We start from the raw sequence: 17,311 nt of genomic DNA on the forward strand, positions 1-17,311 counted from the left end.
GCGTTGCCAGGCGTACCATAATTATGGTACACTTCAATAATTTTAATTCGAAATCTTGGGCGTACCATAATTTTAGCCGTGTACCATATGGTACGCTTTTATGCAATAATTTCTTTAAGATGTACCATATTTTCAATAATTTTTACATAAATCGAATATTATGATTTTAATTCATGTTCAGCCCCATACAAACAAAATTGTCTGGAGCTGTAACTCACAACTAAAGTTACTAAACTCAGTTTGCGGCAGTTTGACAGTTCTGCTCTACTCAGCTCCAGCACGATAGCGCCATCTCTTATTTTTCCCCGAAACACAAAACCACCGACTTCCGCCTTAATATCTCTAAATTAGGTGGTTTTGACTCATGTTTCATAAAGAAAATAATATTAAAAATTTAAATAACTACAAGTTCTTTGAATAAGAGGAAATGCAATAATTTTTCCAAGAATTCAATAATTATCGATCAGGGGTGCAATAATTTCCAGTTTTTGACCTGGCAACGCTGCACGCGGGCCACTAGGAGCTAAGAGGATTCAAGTGGAGCAACAAGGAAAACGTAGCTGCAAGCTAGCCTTTAAACACGCTAACGTAGTGTTGTGTACAAATTTCATTTGGGTTAAGGGGTTTTCCCCCCGAGATCCTCGGTTTCCCCTTCCATAAAATCTTGTTGAGGTTAACGGTAATAGTTAGTGTAGGGAGCTGTTGTCTCGCGTGGCTTGCAGAGCTTGCCACCACCCTCCTACGCATTTTAACCCGGCCACCTGAATTAAAGGCTTCAAAAGTCGCTCGATGACTTAGGCCTAGGGTGGTGCCTTGGGTATTAGCCTAGCTGATTATTATTAACCTTTACGCTGAACGTTTTACGGGCGGGGGGGGAGAGACAGTTTCCGAATTTTCCCCTTCCGACGGCAGCAGGCGCTAAAGCGTCTAACCAATGAAAACTGTACGCTAGAACATGCACGACTTTTGAAGGGTTGCGTTCTCCTTGTGTGGGCAGTGCTGTGTTTGTTGCTCCTAGCGGCCACTAAGGTGGGGGCAAACTAAGAACTTACCGCCCGTGTTAGAGGAATAGCGCGAGCGCTGATAATTTCGGTTCGTGCATTTCTGCTAGTACCTGCAACGGATGTAATTCACTCCTGAGCAATAGTGTCTCTATAGGAGTCAAAGCAGCTGCCATCCCAGGACCCATCGTCACGCATTAACCCTCCGAGATGGAATTTACTTTGGCGAATGTTAAGAAATCTGTTGTGAAACACACGGTTTTATACCAATCATATTAGAAAGTATTTCAACAAAGATATTAATCAATATATCTATAAGTCGCAAGCTGACTTGGCCCTATAATAAATACAAACATTTACTCCAAAATTTTATCAATAAAATAAATTGAAATTGAATTGAATTGAATAAATTCTTCAGAATTTACAAGACATCATTTAAATGTTCGTTCCGCTCATAGAAAATAGTTTCTTAGCTTGAACTGACATTTTATGTTTTCGAAAAACACAAGCCTGCTGAAAATCGAAGGAACTGGAAAATTTAGTGAAATTTTTTATTATCATAAAATTTATATTTACACTTTTTTTAGAATATGGACATTTTACATTTTAGTTTGGGTGAGGTTTTATAAAATACAGCTACACTTTAGAAAAAAATCTAAAAGCGTTCGAAATTGTAACATTGGATCGGTTCCCTCGTTACGCGTCATTCCGCGATATCAAAAGTTAATCACTCTTTTTCGAAGTAAAGCTATTTTAAAAGCGGTTACCAGTATTACCAGGCTCGTCTTCTTCATTACTAATCCTAAAAAAGTGGAACGCGAGGCTGTTATGACGAACATGCTGAAAATCGCGAAATCAAGCGAAGGCCTCCATTGACTCTTTCTGGTCGTAAAGATTTAATCTCGGTGTTAGATTTGCTCTGAAAACCGAGGACAAAAATAGATGAAAATGTTAGTTTTTACCCATCCTCGGTTATTTAAACGGTTCTCACTTTTTGGCTAAGGAGAAAAATGGTTGATCAAGGCCGAACTCTGCACCATCTTCCACCGTTTGTGGCAGATTCTCGTTAAGGGTTTCTGGTAGAAAAAGTGCGGCAATACCAGCCACCACTCCCACCAAACCCATGATGGTGAATGGGATGTGTTGACCGTAGTTACCCTATGGCGACGGAAGGGGAAAAACGTATAACAATGAGAAATCGAAGAGCTTCTGGGACACGAAGGCTGTATAAATCTGGCGTTTTACTGGTCTTTGTAAGCCTACACTAGAGGCTCGTACCTTTTGAGGGGGGATAGGGAGAGCCTCCCAACAATAATTTTTGTCAGTTGGCAAAATTAAGTAGAGTTGCCAAATTAAAATTTTTGACGACCTTTTTCAGGAACCGTTTTTTCCAAGAAACATTCGAACAAATATTTCGCCAAGTGACTTGGAAAAATTAAGGTAGAGTTGGAAAATTTAAGGCTTATCCCCATAATTTGACTACATTCGGTGGCTGTTTAATTGTTAATACCAATCCATATTGTGAACAGCGTTTAATAAAATTACAATTGGCCAAGCTAATTATTTTGAAAAATACGTAAAAGAGCATTAAACTTTGTTTACATAGTCCAAAATCTATATTCAACTAGCGGTATATCCCTCTTTGTTGGCAGAATGACTGCCAGATTACAATGCTCGTAATAATTACGAGCTGAAACGTGTTTGATCTCATATTTGAATATAACTTATTTTTAGTTTAGAGGATAAGCGTATAGATGTACTGGCATTCGGATATTACAATGTAAATTTCTCATAAAATACAAAACATAGCATCCTTACTGATTACGTACCAAGTAAATGATATAGGGTGTGCAGATGGTGATAATGGCCGCCATGGTACCAGCTGTAACACAAATAAAACTCAAAATGTCATACTTCGAATAATAAAAATTATAAGTATATAATTATGTTTCACACGAGTGTGTCAGCCTGGATGACAGGTGTTAATTTCGTATCTTCCCCGAGTTAGATTTCTACTGAGAGCCATTTTTAGAATGACCATATATTTTTAGTGGACTAGAAATTAGGCCTAATACGCGCTTTCGTCGTCGTAATGACGCGTCCTGGGAGTACCTATCTCTTTGGGTATGACGTCAATTCTACGTCACTCCACTCATAAACATAAGTACGACACTGAACGAGTTCGGTGAATGATAATCGGTCGTTGAATGATTGCCTAATCGGAAGTTTAGAAACTCGTAACTCCCTACTCTTTCCATTGGAAAAATTACAGCCACGTATAGTGTGATAGCAAAAATTCTAGAGATAACGCGTGCAGGTACCCCACCTCCATCTATCGACTTTAAAAATAACTATTAGAATTGTACTTGTCGCAATAAAGTGAAACCTAAGCTGACATCATAGGTCAACGAGGTCACACTGAGGTATGACGTCAAAGTACCATGCGAGTCTGATATTTCGTCTAACTGCCCATGTGTCAGATATTATTGAAACTCGTTTATTAAGTTCGAGCTTAGGGGCCCAAGTGCTGGAAAATCCTCCACCACTGTTACTCTGGCACCTGACACGTCCATGGACTCGAAGAAAGTTCTCAGTACTTAGCGACATAATGATTTATACGCTCATTGGTGAAACACTGATTAGCTTCGGGAAAATGAGAAGTGTAAAGTTATACTTAGACTCATGCTATCAGTAATTATTTCGGCAAACTGGCACCCTTATGGAACATAATTACAGACTTATGTGAAAACTAAACCAAATCTGGCGGTGAAAGTAACGTAATCGTACCGATGCCCATTCCGGACGCCCTGAGCGGCGTCGGGAAAATTTCAGCAGCTTGCTGATACATGACCATGTATGACGCGGAGCACCCGAACTTGCCTACCAGAGAGGCCACCGTCGTTAACGTCTCGGACGCTACGCGAATCAGGACGCAAAAAAAGAGGACAAGCGTTATCTTAAATCCAACATTTTAGGAAGGACCGTGGATACTAACTATTGTTGAACGATAGAACGGGTATGAGACAGCCTAGGCCCATAAGTAATAGAAAGCCCGCGTTGGACCATCGTCTTCCCAGACGAGTTTCGATCAAATACCTGCCAAAGATATTTTTAGCGCCACGCACGTTATATAGCTGAATGCTAGTCATTCTTGAAAAGAAAACTCACCAGGCGAATAAATATGACGGCAATTCGACGGCCGCCAACAAGAAAAAGTTGAGGAATTCGTTGCCGTAAAGATGCGAGACGTTGATGTGAAAACCGTAGTAGCACATGGAATCCGCGATCCTGTCACGATACAGCATCTTTAACCCCGAGTAAATTGACCTTCAAAAACGTAGTACTTACCAAGATAAAGAAAGAATGACGAACCGTTGTCGGATGACTGGGTTTTTGAAGAGTTCCAGCGGTGACGCGTACTCTTTGTTGCTTACCATCTCTTTCTTTTGTTTTGCGGCGAATTTCTGTTCTTGAATACAGGGTGATAACACTGGGTCAGCTTCTTTCTGATAACCGGGACTAGACACGTTTGGTTTTTTTTACCTTAAAGACGTTGATGAGGTCCAGATGAGACACGTCCTTGCCATTGACCTTTGCCACTTCGTTCAGGATTTTACTGGCGTCCTCGTACCGACCCTGCGACATCAACCATCTCGGGGATTCTGGTAGAAATCTAAAAGAAAAACTTTAGTTTTCGAGCAAACTCGGCAAACAAATTTTTTTATACTCAGTACTTGACGTATAGGATGTAAGGCAGGGTGGCAATAGCGCAAATCCATCCGAAGATGATCCAGTCGCCGCTGAGGTACGCAATCAAGGGAACGGCGGATAGACCCAGTGTCCAAGAGACGCAGGCAATTCCGTTCATTCTGGTTCGCATTTCCGGCGATACAATCTCCACAACTGCCACAAAAAATATCAGATAATTGAGATATTAATGAATACGACCGAGAGTGGTAATGTAGTTTCAAGAAAAATTACGTATGAGATATGGTATTTGGAACACCGATGGTAATAATCCGCCATTTATGGTACGAACTATCGCGAAGACGACGAAATTGGAGACCAAAACGGTCGAGATACTTGAAGCTAGAGCCACCACTGCCGTTATTAGGTAGGATTTCTTTCTTCCAACTCTATACGTATGGAAAAAAGAGTCTTAGTTAGGTGTGGTACTCTCGTTGACGTATTTTTGCGTCATATGTGAATTACACGCATTCAAGGCCTCTGAACCCTTCGCTTCAGATCGTACTCCCCAGAGAGACTAGTGGCTTAATTTTACCCGAACATTTGCGGGCAATAACACCGCGTATTTTTCTGAAATTTCGCCGGGGCTACTTACTTATCTGACAAGAATCCAAGAACGGGGGTGCCCATGGCGGACCCGGCATTGGAAAGGGTAAAGACCAAGCTGGGAAGATAGTCCTTAAGACAAACCAAGTTCCACTGTTAAAGAAATCAGAATGTAATTGATTTCCGAACGTTTTCGAGCAATTTTATAAACCTACCGGTATTTTAAAACTAAAAATAGTTCAAGGGCTCGATTTAGGGACTATATATAGCTTGGGGACGCCTAAATTGTCGTCTGCGACGTAAATAAGAACGCTATTATAAACTCAACCCTCGAATTACGGGTGTAGCATTCCTCGTAGATACTTTAAAACCTGGTTAAGTTAATCGTGATAATCGATTTTCTATTTTTAGAAGAATATATGCCGTCTCGGCGCGTGTGGAAATTATTTTAATAAGAAAATTGAAGAATCACAATTTATCAATAGATAGCAAGCACAGAACGATAGGTTAGCTATGTAGTTTGACGTCGGCCGAATCATATAGACTCATTACATACAAACGTACATCTACAAGCGCCTCGTGTATATTTTGCGGTGTTATATAGAATCTTTTCACGTCTCGCGTAACATTCATATTTATCCTCAGCCAAATAAGGAATTTTTCATGGACTTGTTTAAACACACTAATACCACAAATTCAGTTAACTTCAGTGTTCTTAACGTGTTGATGTGTATACTATAAACCTTTATTATAATTTTAAGGCTACATCAAAGACGAGAAAGTCTGCGCAAGAAGAATTTATATACTAATTTTGTAGGCCTCAATGTCAACCGCAGGATGTAACCCCACTCGAAAACCTAATGGGAAAATTCGGGGAGTTTGTCAAGCTATAGTTTTATAGCGGCAACCGAGGCAGGCATTAAAAGACCGAGTCCTTGCTTTGTCATTTAAGCTAAAAGTTTGTAACGGGAACGTGTATCGGCGAGGCTTTAATTTATTTCAAGGCTTTATATCTCTGCCTATTCGCTGAAAGCTTTTAAATCAATTCCTTAAAACAGGGTTAAATGGGGATTTATTTGACGCCAGATCTCGTAATGGGAACTGCGCGGAGATTCTCTAATCTCGTCGTTTATGAAAAAAAAAATTTCAAATTACAATTTAACTTTTGCGTCATCGCTAGCCTTGGGTGTTTAGAGAATAGGGGTCGCGAAAACTTACAAATGTCAAGAATCTTTCATTTTTGGGACCGTCATTATGTAATTAAGCGATTTCGCGGTTTGAAATACAACGAAATATTTAATAGGAAGAACGCGTCAAAAACGAAGGTTTATTTTATGATCTAATTAACTTGGAGTCGTTGAAAGCTCGGAGTTTAAATAGATATAAATAATTATGACGGATTATGGATAAGGACGTATGCACGAAATTTAACAGAAGTAAATGAACCGAAGTAATCAATGAGAAAAAGATTACGTCCCAAAGGTGTTATATTTTCCTAAAAGCGGAATTAATTTCGAAAGAAAACTTTAGAGTTTAAGCACGCGACGTTATGAACGAAAACCTCTTGTTTTCTTAGTATTTTGCCTACTTTTAGTCAATTTAACTTGATAGTGCTGCCGAAACATTTATATATTTCCGCTTAAGCTCACTAGTATGTCATCTATTGTGGAGTTTCAACGTGCATATTCACTATCTTGTCTTGGAAACGCGACATCTGGTTATCTACACCCAAGGAATTTGACCTAAAATTGAGTTTCGAAAGAAAACCTTAACCAATTTATCTGGTCTAATAAAATCTTACGTTATAAACTTAATTTTTTCCTAAAACTTTTTTTATAAATTAGAATATGCGTATAAGATTGTATTAGGCGCTTCTTACTTGGGTGGTGGCTGTGCTGGCGTAATACTGAGTGTCGTAGTTCCATCCGGCGGGGCAGTCTTTCGTGGGCCACGACGCGCTGTCCTCTACAAGCGCGGAGACGTTGATATCACCGGTGAGACGCGTCAAGACGGACTGGTAGTCGATGTCGTACATCTGGCATTTGCTGAAGACCCGTTTACCTTCGGCCGTGTCGTTGACCCGAGGACTGATCAGGAGGCGGCGGTCGGCGAGCGAGAGGTTGCTGGCGGAAACGGAGGGCTCGGCGCACCAATGATCCGGAGACGACATCATGAAGATGAGGTTCATGCAGAAAAAGGGCAGGATGGACGAAGTCGGGATCAGGAAAAAGTAGACCAGTCTCTTCTGGAACTTGCCGTAGTCCCCCACGGCCGACAGAATGTCCTCGAACTCCATCGATTTGAACTGGTACGGTTCTTTTCTACACGAAACCACCACACGTTGATTTATCACGTTAATGCGGCTAATATACAATATCAAAAATAAAGTGGGAAACGAGAACAAGCTGTACGCTCTCGTCTCAAATTAGACACAAAACTCTAAATTGAGACCGAGTCCTTAAAACCAACGTGCAAAACTAAGGGCATAAGGCGATTACGTATTAATTTCGCAGTTTTGAACGAATCCAATAATTTTCTCGCTGGTCAAGGAGACCCTGATCAGCGCGCAATATTTTACCGTAAAAGTGAACTTTGAGCCTAAGACCAATGTTTATAGCAGTTGAGGCGAGTTTAAGACCGACTCCAAAAAAAATATGAACCCGAGAAGAGTATTTAAATTTACCGTTTTTAATTGAGTCTAAGACGAACCTTAAAAGAGCACTTGGTGAAACTTTGAGGGAAATGCACTATTTTCCGACTGGATCTTTTTTCAACGATTTTCGTGGCTTTCCGACTATGTTGATACCAGAATTTTAGAATATATCTATTACGAGGGATGTATCTATGACTCTATACCGCTGTTATTCGCTTGAAACACTTATCTTTTTATTTATCGGTAACAAATTAGTGTATAATTTTGGGCATATGAATTTCGCATCAATTGACATTTTTGGCTAGCACCTACGGCATATTAAGAAATTTTCCATCTATAAACTGCAATTTTTACCGAACTTGTTAAGAAATTTTCCATCTATAAACTGCAATTTTTTCCGAACTTGTTGATAAATTTTACATTATACCACGAAACTTCGTAATTCTAGCTTTTATAGAACACGACCTGAAAATTTGAAACCGAACGATTCAACTAAGCACCTCCGTCTTTTTAACTTTATCAAATCAAATCAAATATTCCGCGCTTTGTTATTCACCCCAAAAAAACAGCCGCAACAACAACCTGTAATTATTATTATTAATTAAACCCAAACGTTTCCTTTTTGGTTCGAATCGCTAAATATTTATCAGATGACTTTGAACTATACCAGCGGGATGATGATACAAAGGACCAACTTACATGAATCACGTTTTTTATAATAGTTCAATGTATTCGTAAGCGCTTTCCGGCCTTCGTAACAGTTTAAATTGGAGCTATGTGTCCGATCTCGATCATTCTTCGCGTATTCAATAGCCGTTTGTAAACGCGCACTCACGCGAACCTCTTTATTTTGAGGCAAAAACTTTCATTTATATTTTAAGCTCGCGAATTCGTGAGTCTGTTGGGGGGAAAATTGCGAATCTTGGCTCCGTTTAAAGTCCGCCGCGCTTCCACGATAACCGCGTTCGCTTATTTGTTTATCATCGTTTTACGAAAGAGAGAGCGAGTTATCAGAGAAATTACAAGGGTAATTAGCGCACTCAAGAGGAGCCGACCCCTGATTTGCCCTTCTTCGCTTGCATGGGAGTTTTTCCGATTAACCAAAGTAAAAATATACCCCTTTGATAAAGCCAGTTTCACACTCGACGGCCAATATGACAGAATCACGGAAGGTTTACCCAAACCTATTTTTTTTACCATTACCACTTATCAGCGTTGCCAATAGCTAGGTTGATTAAAATTGGTTTTAGTAAGTATTGTGGAGTTTCACGTTGTTGAAATTACTTGTACGTCCTTAAAGGAGGTATATTCTGCTAACACGAGCTACGACTTGTTTTTAATGTAATTAACGTTAGTTAAATCTAGCTTCAGTTAAGCCTGGTGGATGAAATGCTCAAACTTTTCAGTTAAAGTTTTAGTTTTAAATCAAACTAAAAAGCCGAACAAAAACAATAGAAGCTGTAGTTTGCAATAAAAAAGGGAATTTGCGTAAAATATTTAACAGTAATCTTACAATAAAAACATGTTACGACGGGAGAAATGTTTTAAACAAAATGTTAAAATTACCCGCCAATATTCCTTCTACAATAGTTTAAAAATAATCAGAATATGACGTATTTTGATCGGCACAATCTTTTTTCCGAGTGAGTGTTTCAAAGCGAATAATGTTAACAGTATAGGTTACTTCTCAAATATAAGGGTTGCACTATATTGAAAGAAAATTTACTTAAAGGTAATATAACCCGCGAAGCAATTTTTATGGAAGACCCTTCAATTTTTCAAATTTCCCTGTACAGTGGTGCCAAACCTTTGTAAAGCCAAAGGCAAGAGCGGCCAGAGCTGCAAACGTTGGTGTTCCACACCAAATGCCCGAGGTTTTATTCCCTCTAAGGCCATTTCTTTACCGTAAGAATTGAATTAACGAAAATTTTCCTTATTTCTCGATTTATATATAATTTTGGAGTGGTTTGGGTTTTATCTCGAGAAAGTACTGTCTTAGAGCTACTTGTGATAACGATACGCACGAATATCTACGCTATTGACTGGGTGTATTGCCTCTTCAACTATCAATAGTCTGCGTAAAGCAGTTGGTAAGAGAGCGCAAGTTCGATCAAAAGGTGGTTTTGAAATCTTTGTACAGGGTGCTGCGTATCTCAGTGGCGAAGGAAGAAAAAATATTTGGTGGTCTAAAAAATAAAAACCGGTTCAGCCACAAACGATGATTTTGGTATTTTTGGTTTTTCTAAATTTGTGTGACATATTTTCAAGTGATTTTCACGACAATAGAGCAGTGTTTAGCATATAGCTAATCTACTTCAGTATTCAATTAAAATACTTTCTTAATTTATATAATTATATGAATATATTATTATAGTATTATATAATATAAATATTATTTCTGAGGGTTTTGGAAAATTATAGACCAAATGTTATTTATGAAATTTTTGGAAGGGCAATTTGGGGCTACAAATTTATTGATTGTAGCCCCTCCAGAAATCTAGGAGGGTACAATGTACCTCTATACCCCTCTTTTCCGCCGAAAATGGCATTCCTTCTAATAATAATAATAATCATCAGCTAGGCTAATACCCAAGGCACCACCTTAGGCCTAAGTCATCAAGCGACTTTTAAAGCCATTAATTCAGGTGGCTGGGTTACAATGCGTAGGAGGGTGGTGGCAAGCCCTTATTATTTATTGTCGTCATTATTGAGTGTTTAACTCGAAAATTGATAAAATTATCAGGGGCAATACTTTACTAGTTGCGCCTACTAATGTCATTGCCAATTCACAATTTTTGTTCTGTACAAAGCTTCAAATTTAAGAGTTAAAAAATAACTCTTCCGGTAATTTGATGGTTTGTGGTGTTAAATATACATTTTCTTTGTACAGAATTGTACTTGATATTTACTAAACGCCAATCTGTTTTTATGTTAATTTTCAACTTAAATCCATTGTGTAAATGCAAAAATTCCAAAAAAAGTTGGAAAAATATATTGTGTCAATTTCTGAATTCTATCAAATGGCAATCGAAGTCTAATTATTAATTATTATATGACCTAGTATATTGTATCAAGTTAATAATGAATCTAGGCTAATACCCAAGGCATCACCATAGAGCCAATTCAACTGGCGACTTTTAATGCAATTAATTTTGTTGACAGCTATACTGTGCATAATGGTGGTGGAAAGCCCTTCGTTCCCCGCGAGCCAACAGCTCCCTACACTTACTATTATAGCTTATAAGTTTTTATGGAAAGGGGAAACCGAAGAACTCGGGGATTACCCCTTTAATCAATGACGAGATAAACTGAAAACTCGCCGCGGAAGAAATAGTTTGAATCACATCTGATCAAATTTTATTTGATTCAAAGTAATCTATCAAATGTTGATCACATTCTGATTAAAGTTTAATCCAATATGTTTTATCAAATATTTTATCTTTTGATATTGTTTTGGTAATTTGATCAAAGAATAAAAAAGGTAATGTTTTTGTTAGAATAAACTTATTATCTAAATTAGATAATTTTCGGTGGTTTTGCCACGTAAACCTCCTCCAATGCATAGTTTTATAATTATCTTTTTTGGCAGTTTGTCACTCACGTAATCGAAAATTTAAGAAAATCACTCTAATTCAGGCGTATAAATGGTTTCCTAGTGGCTATAATGGACCCACCCTTTTGAAAAAATGTCGTAGCAAGTTAAATGAACGGACAGTACGTTACGTCGTGGTCTTAAAACTTCTTCGGTTTGTGGCCTCTCCCGATTGTTTCGAGACTGTTAGAGATCAGGAAATAGACAATAACAATTTCAAACCGACATTGAAAAGCGCCAAGTACGATCTAATTCCTTCCCAAGGAAGTTCTAATAGCTTTCCGCTTAAACGTAGTACAGAAAGTGGCAAACATCAAAAGAGAAAACCCGTCATTGACTTACAATTAGTTGTCTGAAAGTTCCTATAATACCTTTTGGTTTTCCAAGAATAGCACGGATAAATAATGGTAAATAACGGAATTGTGGTTAAAAATTATAAATAACGGTAAATAACGGAATTGTGGTTAAAAATTATAAATAACGGTAAATAACGGAATTGTGGTTAAAAATTATAAATAACGGTAAATAACGGAATTGTGGTTAAAAATTATAAATAACGGTAAATAACGGAATTGTGGTTAAAAATTATAAATAACGGTAAATAACGGAATTGTGGTTAAAAATTATAAATAACGGTAAATAACGGAATTGTGGTTAAAAATTATAAATAACGGTAAATAACAGAATTGTAGTTAAAAATTATAAATAACGGTAAATAACGGAATTGTGGTTAAAAATTATAAATAACGGTAAATAACGGAATTGTGGTTAAAAATTATAAATAACGGTAAATAACAGAATTGGAGTTAAAAATTATAAATAACGGTAAATAACGGAATTGTGGTTAAAAATTATAAATAACGGCAAATAACGGAATTGTGGTTAAAAATTATAAATAACGGCAAATAACGGAATTGTGGTTAAAAATTATAAATAACGGCAAATAACGGAATTGTGGTTAAATATTATAAATAACGGCAAATAACGGAATTGTGGTTAAAAATTATAAATAACGGTAAATAACAGAATTGTAGTTAAAAATTATAATTAACGGCAAATAACGAAATTGTGGTTAAAAATTATAAATAACGGCAAATAACGGAATTGTGGTTAAAAATTATAAATAACGGTAAATAACGGAATTGTGGTTAAAAATTATAAATAACGGTAAATAACGGAATTGTGGTTAAAAATTATAAATAACGGTAAATAACGGAATTGTGGTTAAAATTTATAAATAACGGCAAATAACGGAATTGTGGTTAAAAATTATAAATAACGGTAAATAACAGAATTGTAGTTAAAAATTATAAATAACGGTAAATAACGGAATTGTGGTTAAATATTATAAATAACGGTAAATAACGGAATTGTGGTTAAAAATTTTAAATAACGGTAAATAACAGAATTGTAGTTAAAAATTATAAATAACGGCAAATAACGGAATTGTGGTTAAAAATTATAAATAACGGTAAATAACGGAATTGTGGTTAAATATTATAAATAACGGTAAATAACGGAATTGTGGTTAAAAATTATAAATAACGGTAAATAACGGAATTGTGGTTAAAAATTATAAATAACGGTAAATAACGGAATTGTGGTTAAAAATTATAAATAACGTTAAATATTGGTAATGAAGGATAAATAACGGTAAATATTGGTAATGAAGGATAAATAACGGTTAATATTGGTAATGAAAGATAAATAACGGTAAATATTGGTAATGAAGGATAAATAACGGTAAATATTGGTAATGAAGGATAAATAACGGTAAATATTGGTAATGAAGGATAAATAACGGTAAATATTGGTAATGAAGGATAAATAACGGTAAATATTGGTAATGAAGGATAAATAACGGTAAATATTGGTAATGAAGGATAAATAACGGTAAATATTGGTAATAAAGGATAAATAACGGTAAATATTGGTAATGAAGGATAAATACAGGAAATATTGGTAATGAAGGATAAATAACGGTAAATATTGGTAATGAAGGATAAATACGGGAAATATTGGTAATGAAGGATAAATAACGGTAAATATTGGTAATGAATGATAAATAACTGTAAATATTGGTAATGAATGATAAATAACGGTAAATATTGGTAATGAATGATAAATAACATTAAATATTGGTAAATCCGAGTAGCATTTGGCAAAATCCCGTATAAATTTTAGATACAAATTCAAAAATACAAAATCCAATGATTTCCCACCCTTTGACTTTGCATGACAAATCCACAATAAAAAATTCAGAATTTTTAAAAAATTTAAAATCCCATTAAAAAAAGAGGTAAATGTACGACCCATCGGGTAAATATTGATAAATAATAATAAATAAAGGTAAATATTGGTAAATAATGAAAAATATTGGTAAATAATGAAAAATAATGGTAAATAATGAAAAATATTGGGAAATAATAATAAATAAAGGTAAATATTGGTAAATAATGAAAAATATTAGGAAATAATATTAAAGGTAAATATTGGTAAATAATGAAAAATATTGTGAAATATAACAAATATTGGTAATAGTGATAAATAGCGGTGAATATTGGTAAATAACGGTGAAAAAATTAATTTTCGTAAATAATTGTAAATTATGAAAAATATTTGGTAAATAACGGTATTATGGTAAAAAATGATAAATATTTACAAATGGTTAACATTTTGTTAAATCAAGCAAATTATTAAAAATGGTATATAGAAACTCGAAAATATTAAGATTTTGAACATTATTTGCATTACGTGAATAACTGCAAAAATTTCCGTTTGAAATTTAATTTTGTAAAAACATTATGCTAATTTATAATTTACCATTATCTTCTATGCGTAACGTTATTTAAAATTACCAGTGTTAAATATACCTGTAGTTCATTAATTTTTTTATTTTTGGACGATTTTCCAATGTTGCGCAAACAAGGATAAAAAAGAACGCATTCACAATACTACAGTAATTTTATGTACATCAAAAGGGCGATTCAGAAAATTCCGGTTTAAAATGGCTTTTTCAACGAGACTGTGTGAAGATACTCTAAAGCGCTTTCAAATTCACGAGTCAATTAGTTTTTCAAGTAATTAAATAGAAGGTAAACTCTTATACAGCCGTATTTTCTATTCTTAAAGGTAATTTCGATTCACATTATTCAGTTTTTTAAATAATATCGAAAATTTATATCGATCGACTGCTGGGTAGCTGGGTAACTCGATCAATTTAAATTTTCGATATTGTTTAAAAAAGTGCAACACGAAATTGGGTTAATTGTTCATCTTTCTACACTTTCTCGATTGTTTTTACACCACACGAATTTACAAAACTAAAGTTCAACAAAGATTTTACAAATAATTTAAAATTAGATTTACTGAAATTCCCATTGTATTACCCCTTAAATATGGGTAAGAAGGTTATATTATCAAAATGAAATATACGAATTCGTAAATGTAACCTAGAATGCGTAAGGATTGTGAATGATCACGACGTTTTTGCCTCAAAATCGGGATTGGTAACGGCAGCTAGCCAAAGAGAAACGTTTCCTGGTTCTGTACGCTTTGAAAAATTGACAATATGGGCTATTTGTAAAAATGAATACGTACTTTTCAATTTTAACCTCGGCATTGATGGCCAGTTGTATCGGAAGCGTTATCGGTGTTTCGGACATGACGACAATCAATTCGTTGGATAGAAATAACCCGAAATAAGGCGAGAATACGGAAAAACTGGATACGGTTTTTTGGAATCGACGTCAGTGACGAACCGGTTAATGTGGCCGAATTACGGGAGATGGTTTTCTCGTAACCGCGAGTGGTTGTATCATTCCCCGACTAACAAACCAAAGAACTGGACTTGAAACTTGAAGGCGTCAACGTAAATATTTCGGGGATGTAATTTTGGAGATATTTACGAAGAAGAGGGGGGGGGGGTGAAACTTACTTTCGACGTTTTACCGTATACGCGTTTTGAACGAGAGGGGATAGTGACAATTGGAGGAAAATATGACGACTAATTTTCTTGGCTATTACAGAAAGAAAGCGCGAAATCTCGCGGAAGTCGCGTCCCTCCTGGAATGGCGACTAAACAATGACTTTGAAGGGAGTAAATTGTACGCGCGAACAGCCGAGGCTGAGCTTGTAGAGGCCTGACTGGCACCGCTACTAAATTACTACATCTGACTAAATAGGCTCTAGATGGATTCTGTAATGGATAAGCGTAACTGACAATCCCCTTTCTCTTTAGAGAGGTTAAACGAGTCGGGACGCGCGCCTAACGTCAACCGACATATTTGCACTAGCGCGACGAAATTCCTCGCGGAAGCCTACGCGTTATACATTGGGAAGCGTTGCGCTTAACCTATCAAATGTATTTCTAAAATGATTTACTTTTTCGTGATAAACCTCCTTTATTATTGGTGAACTATAATCTTTTTGACAGTACTTCCATATTCTCGCGTAGTTTTAACATTATGATATGGAACTTAAGCATGCCATAACGATACAAAAAGCTGTTCAATTTACATTTACTTTCTTGTAGTTCTGTCGTTTTGATACACTTCAAAAATACAATATGTTTTCTTCGTAACCACGGAAACTGAGTTTAATTCCTGGAGTTCAAGTTACGCGTGTAAAGGGGGGCTTGCTTAAACTCTTGGCAAACATGGGCTGACGCGCGGAATCAAGGTCGGTTTTGAATAAGAATGAAATAATAACAGAAAGCTATACCGAGAACCAGCATTCAAAAAAGGCAAAAGAATTTACAAACAATGATATTTTTTTATTTTTGATATACTTTAAATAAGAAATAAATTAAGTATTTTATTGTTTGGTAATTTTATTCGGTATCGCCGTACCACTGATAAAATTAAGAAACTTCATAATAAATGGAAGGCCATGAAATCAAATATTTATGTTAATTTTAGTAGTACTAATATTATTTCTAAAACATTTTCACCATTTATAAACCTTACTCATTTCTTTTCCAAAATGTAATACATTTACTTGATGGTTTCAATTTGAATAAAATAAGTGAAAACTACGTGTATTATTTATAATTTTCGACATGTTTCGCGAACTATTTTGCAACGTACAAATCGACCTTTTACCTTAGCGATTCTTTTCACTAAAATATTTTGAAAATATTTATATTTTTTTACTAATTTATTTTTCTGCCAAAGAATGTATAGATTTTTTGTTAGGTTAAAACAATGTTTAGCGTTGTTTACAATCCACCTGATTGGTTTGCTAAAACTTAGGTATTGAAACACAAGCGTTGACCTTTTCCTTCCGATAGCAAAACTAGACTGATACATACATTGCATTATCCCCTTTTTGTAAAAACATTAATTAGTTTAATATTAAAGTTTTAATTGTTTTGTTATCGGGCACCAACTATATATCATAATTATACTTTAGACATACATTGGATACTTCAACTTTCTGTTTTTCTGCTACAGACTACATTGAAAGCGTACTGCGGGATTTGGAAGGATTAGTTGGATAAATATATTCCTAAATCCTATTTAATTTCCAAGAACTGGTTACGACATTATTTGCAGTATCTCTCTATAGGGAATTTATTAATATTATTGGCAGTGCTTTCCCCAGTTGATCCGAACCGCATCTAGATATGTTATTTGAACTGAGGCAACGATTTGACCTAGACGCTCGATTAGATAAATGGAAAATGGGGGCATAATAATAATAATTGTTACCTGATTTGAAAAATATCCTTACTTGAGAAATCGCGTTTTGAGAAAATCAAATTTAAAGTTT

The 17,311-nt window shown here is 35.6% G+C and overlaps 1 protein-coding gene across 2 annotated transcripts; it reads right to left on the reverse strand.

The window, feature by feature from the left end:
- Positions 1-1,538: 1,538 nt before the first annotated feature.
- On the reverse strand, positions 1,539-15,358 carry LOC149942830 (carcinine transporter-like). Of its 2 annotated transcripts, none has more exons than XM_090177298.1 (13): positions 15,140-15,358; positions 7,174-7,615; positions 5,344-5,447; positions 4,983-5,137; positions 4,736-4,904; positions 4,545-4,674; positions 4,350-4,465; positions 4,170-4,289; positions 3,997-4,097; positions 3,789-3,917; positions 2,831-2,883; positions 1,993-2,159; positions 1,539-1,920 (listed from the first exon to the last, which is right to left on the reverse strand). In XM_090177298.1, the coding sequence occupies exons 1-13, from the start codon at positions 15,202-15,204 to the stop codon at positions 1,857-1,859; spliced, it is 1,815 nt and encodes a 604-aa protein (XP_090033424.1). In that variant the 5' UTR covers positions 15,205-15,358; the 3' UTR covers positions 1,539-1,856. The 2 variants fall into 2 exon arrangements, with proteins under 2 accessions (XP_090033424.1, XP_090033425.1); XM_090177299.1 differs by lacking the exon at positions 15,140-15,358 and adding an exon at positions 8,647-8,851.
- Between the last annotated feature and the right edge of the window lie 1,953 nt (positions 15,359-17,311).

The sequence above is a fragment of the Leiobunum rupestre genome, chromosome 6 (assembly GCF_980474605.1).
Source record: "Leiobunum rupestre chromosome 6, qqLeiRupe1.1.hap1, whole genome shotgun sequence".
Taxonomy (NCBI): domain Eukaryota; kingdom Metazoa; phylum Arthropoda; class Arachnida; order Opiliones; family Sclerosomatidae; genus Leiobunum; species Leiobunum rupestre.

Coding starts and splice junctions, on each gene's coding strand:
- LOC149942830 (XM_090177298.1), bottom strand. CDS start 15,204: ATGTCCGAAACACCGATAACGCTTCCGATACAACTGGCCATCAATGCC. Junction 4,675..4,735: donor CCTTACATCCTATACGTCAA/GTACTGAGTATA, acceptor TTTTTCTTTTAG/ATTTCTACCAGAATCCCCGA. Junction 3,918..3,996: donor CGTTCTATCGTTCAACAATA/GTTAGTATCCAC, acceptor TGATTCGCGTAG/CGTCCGAGACGTTAACGACG.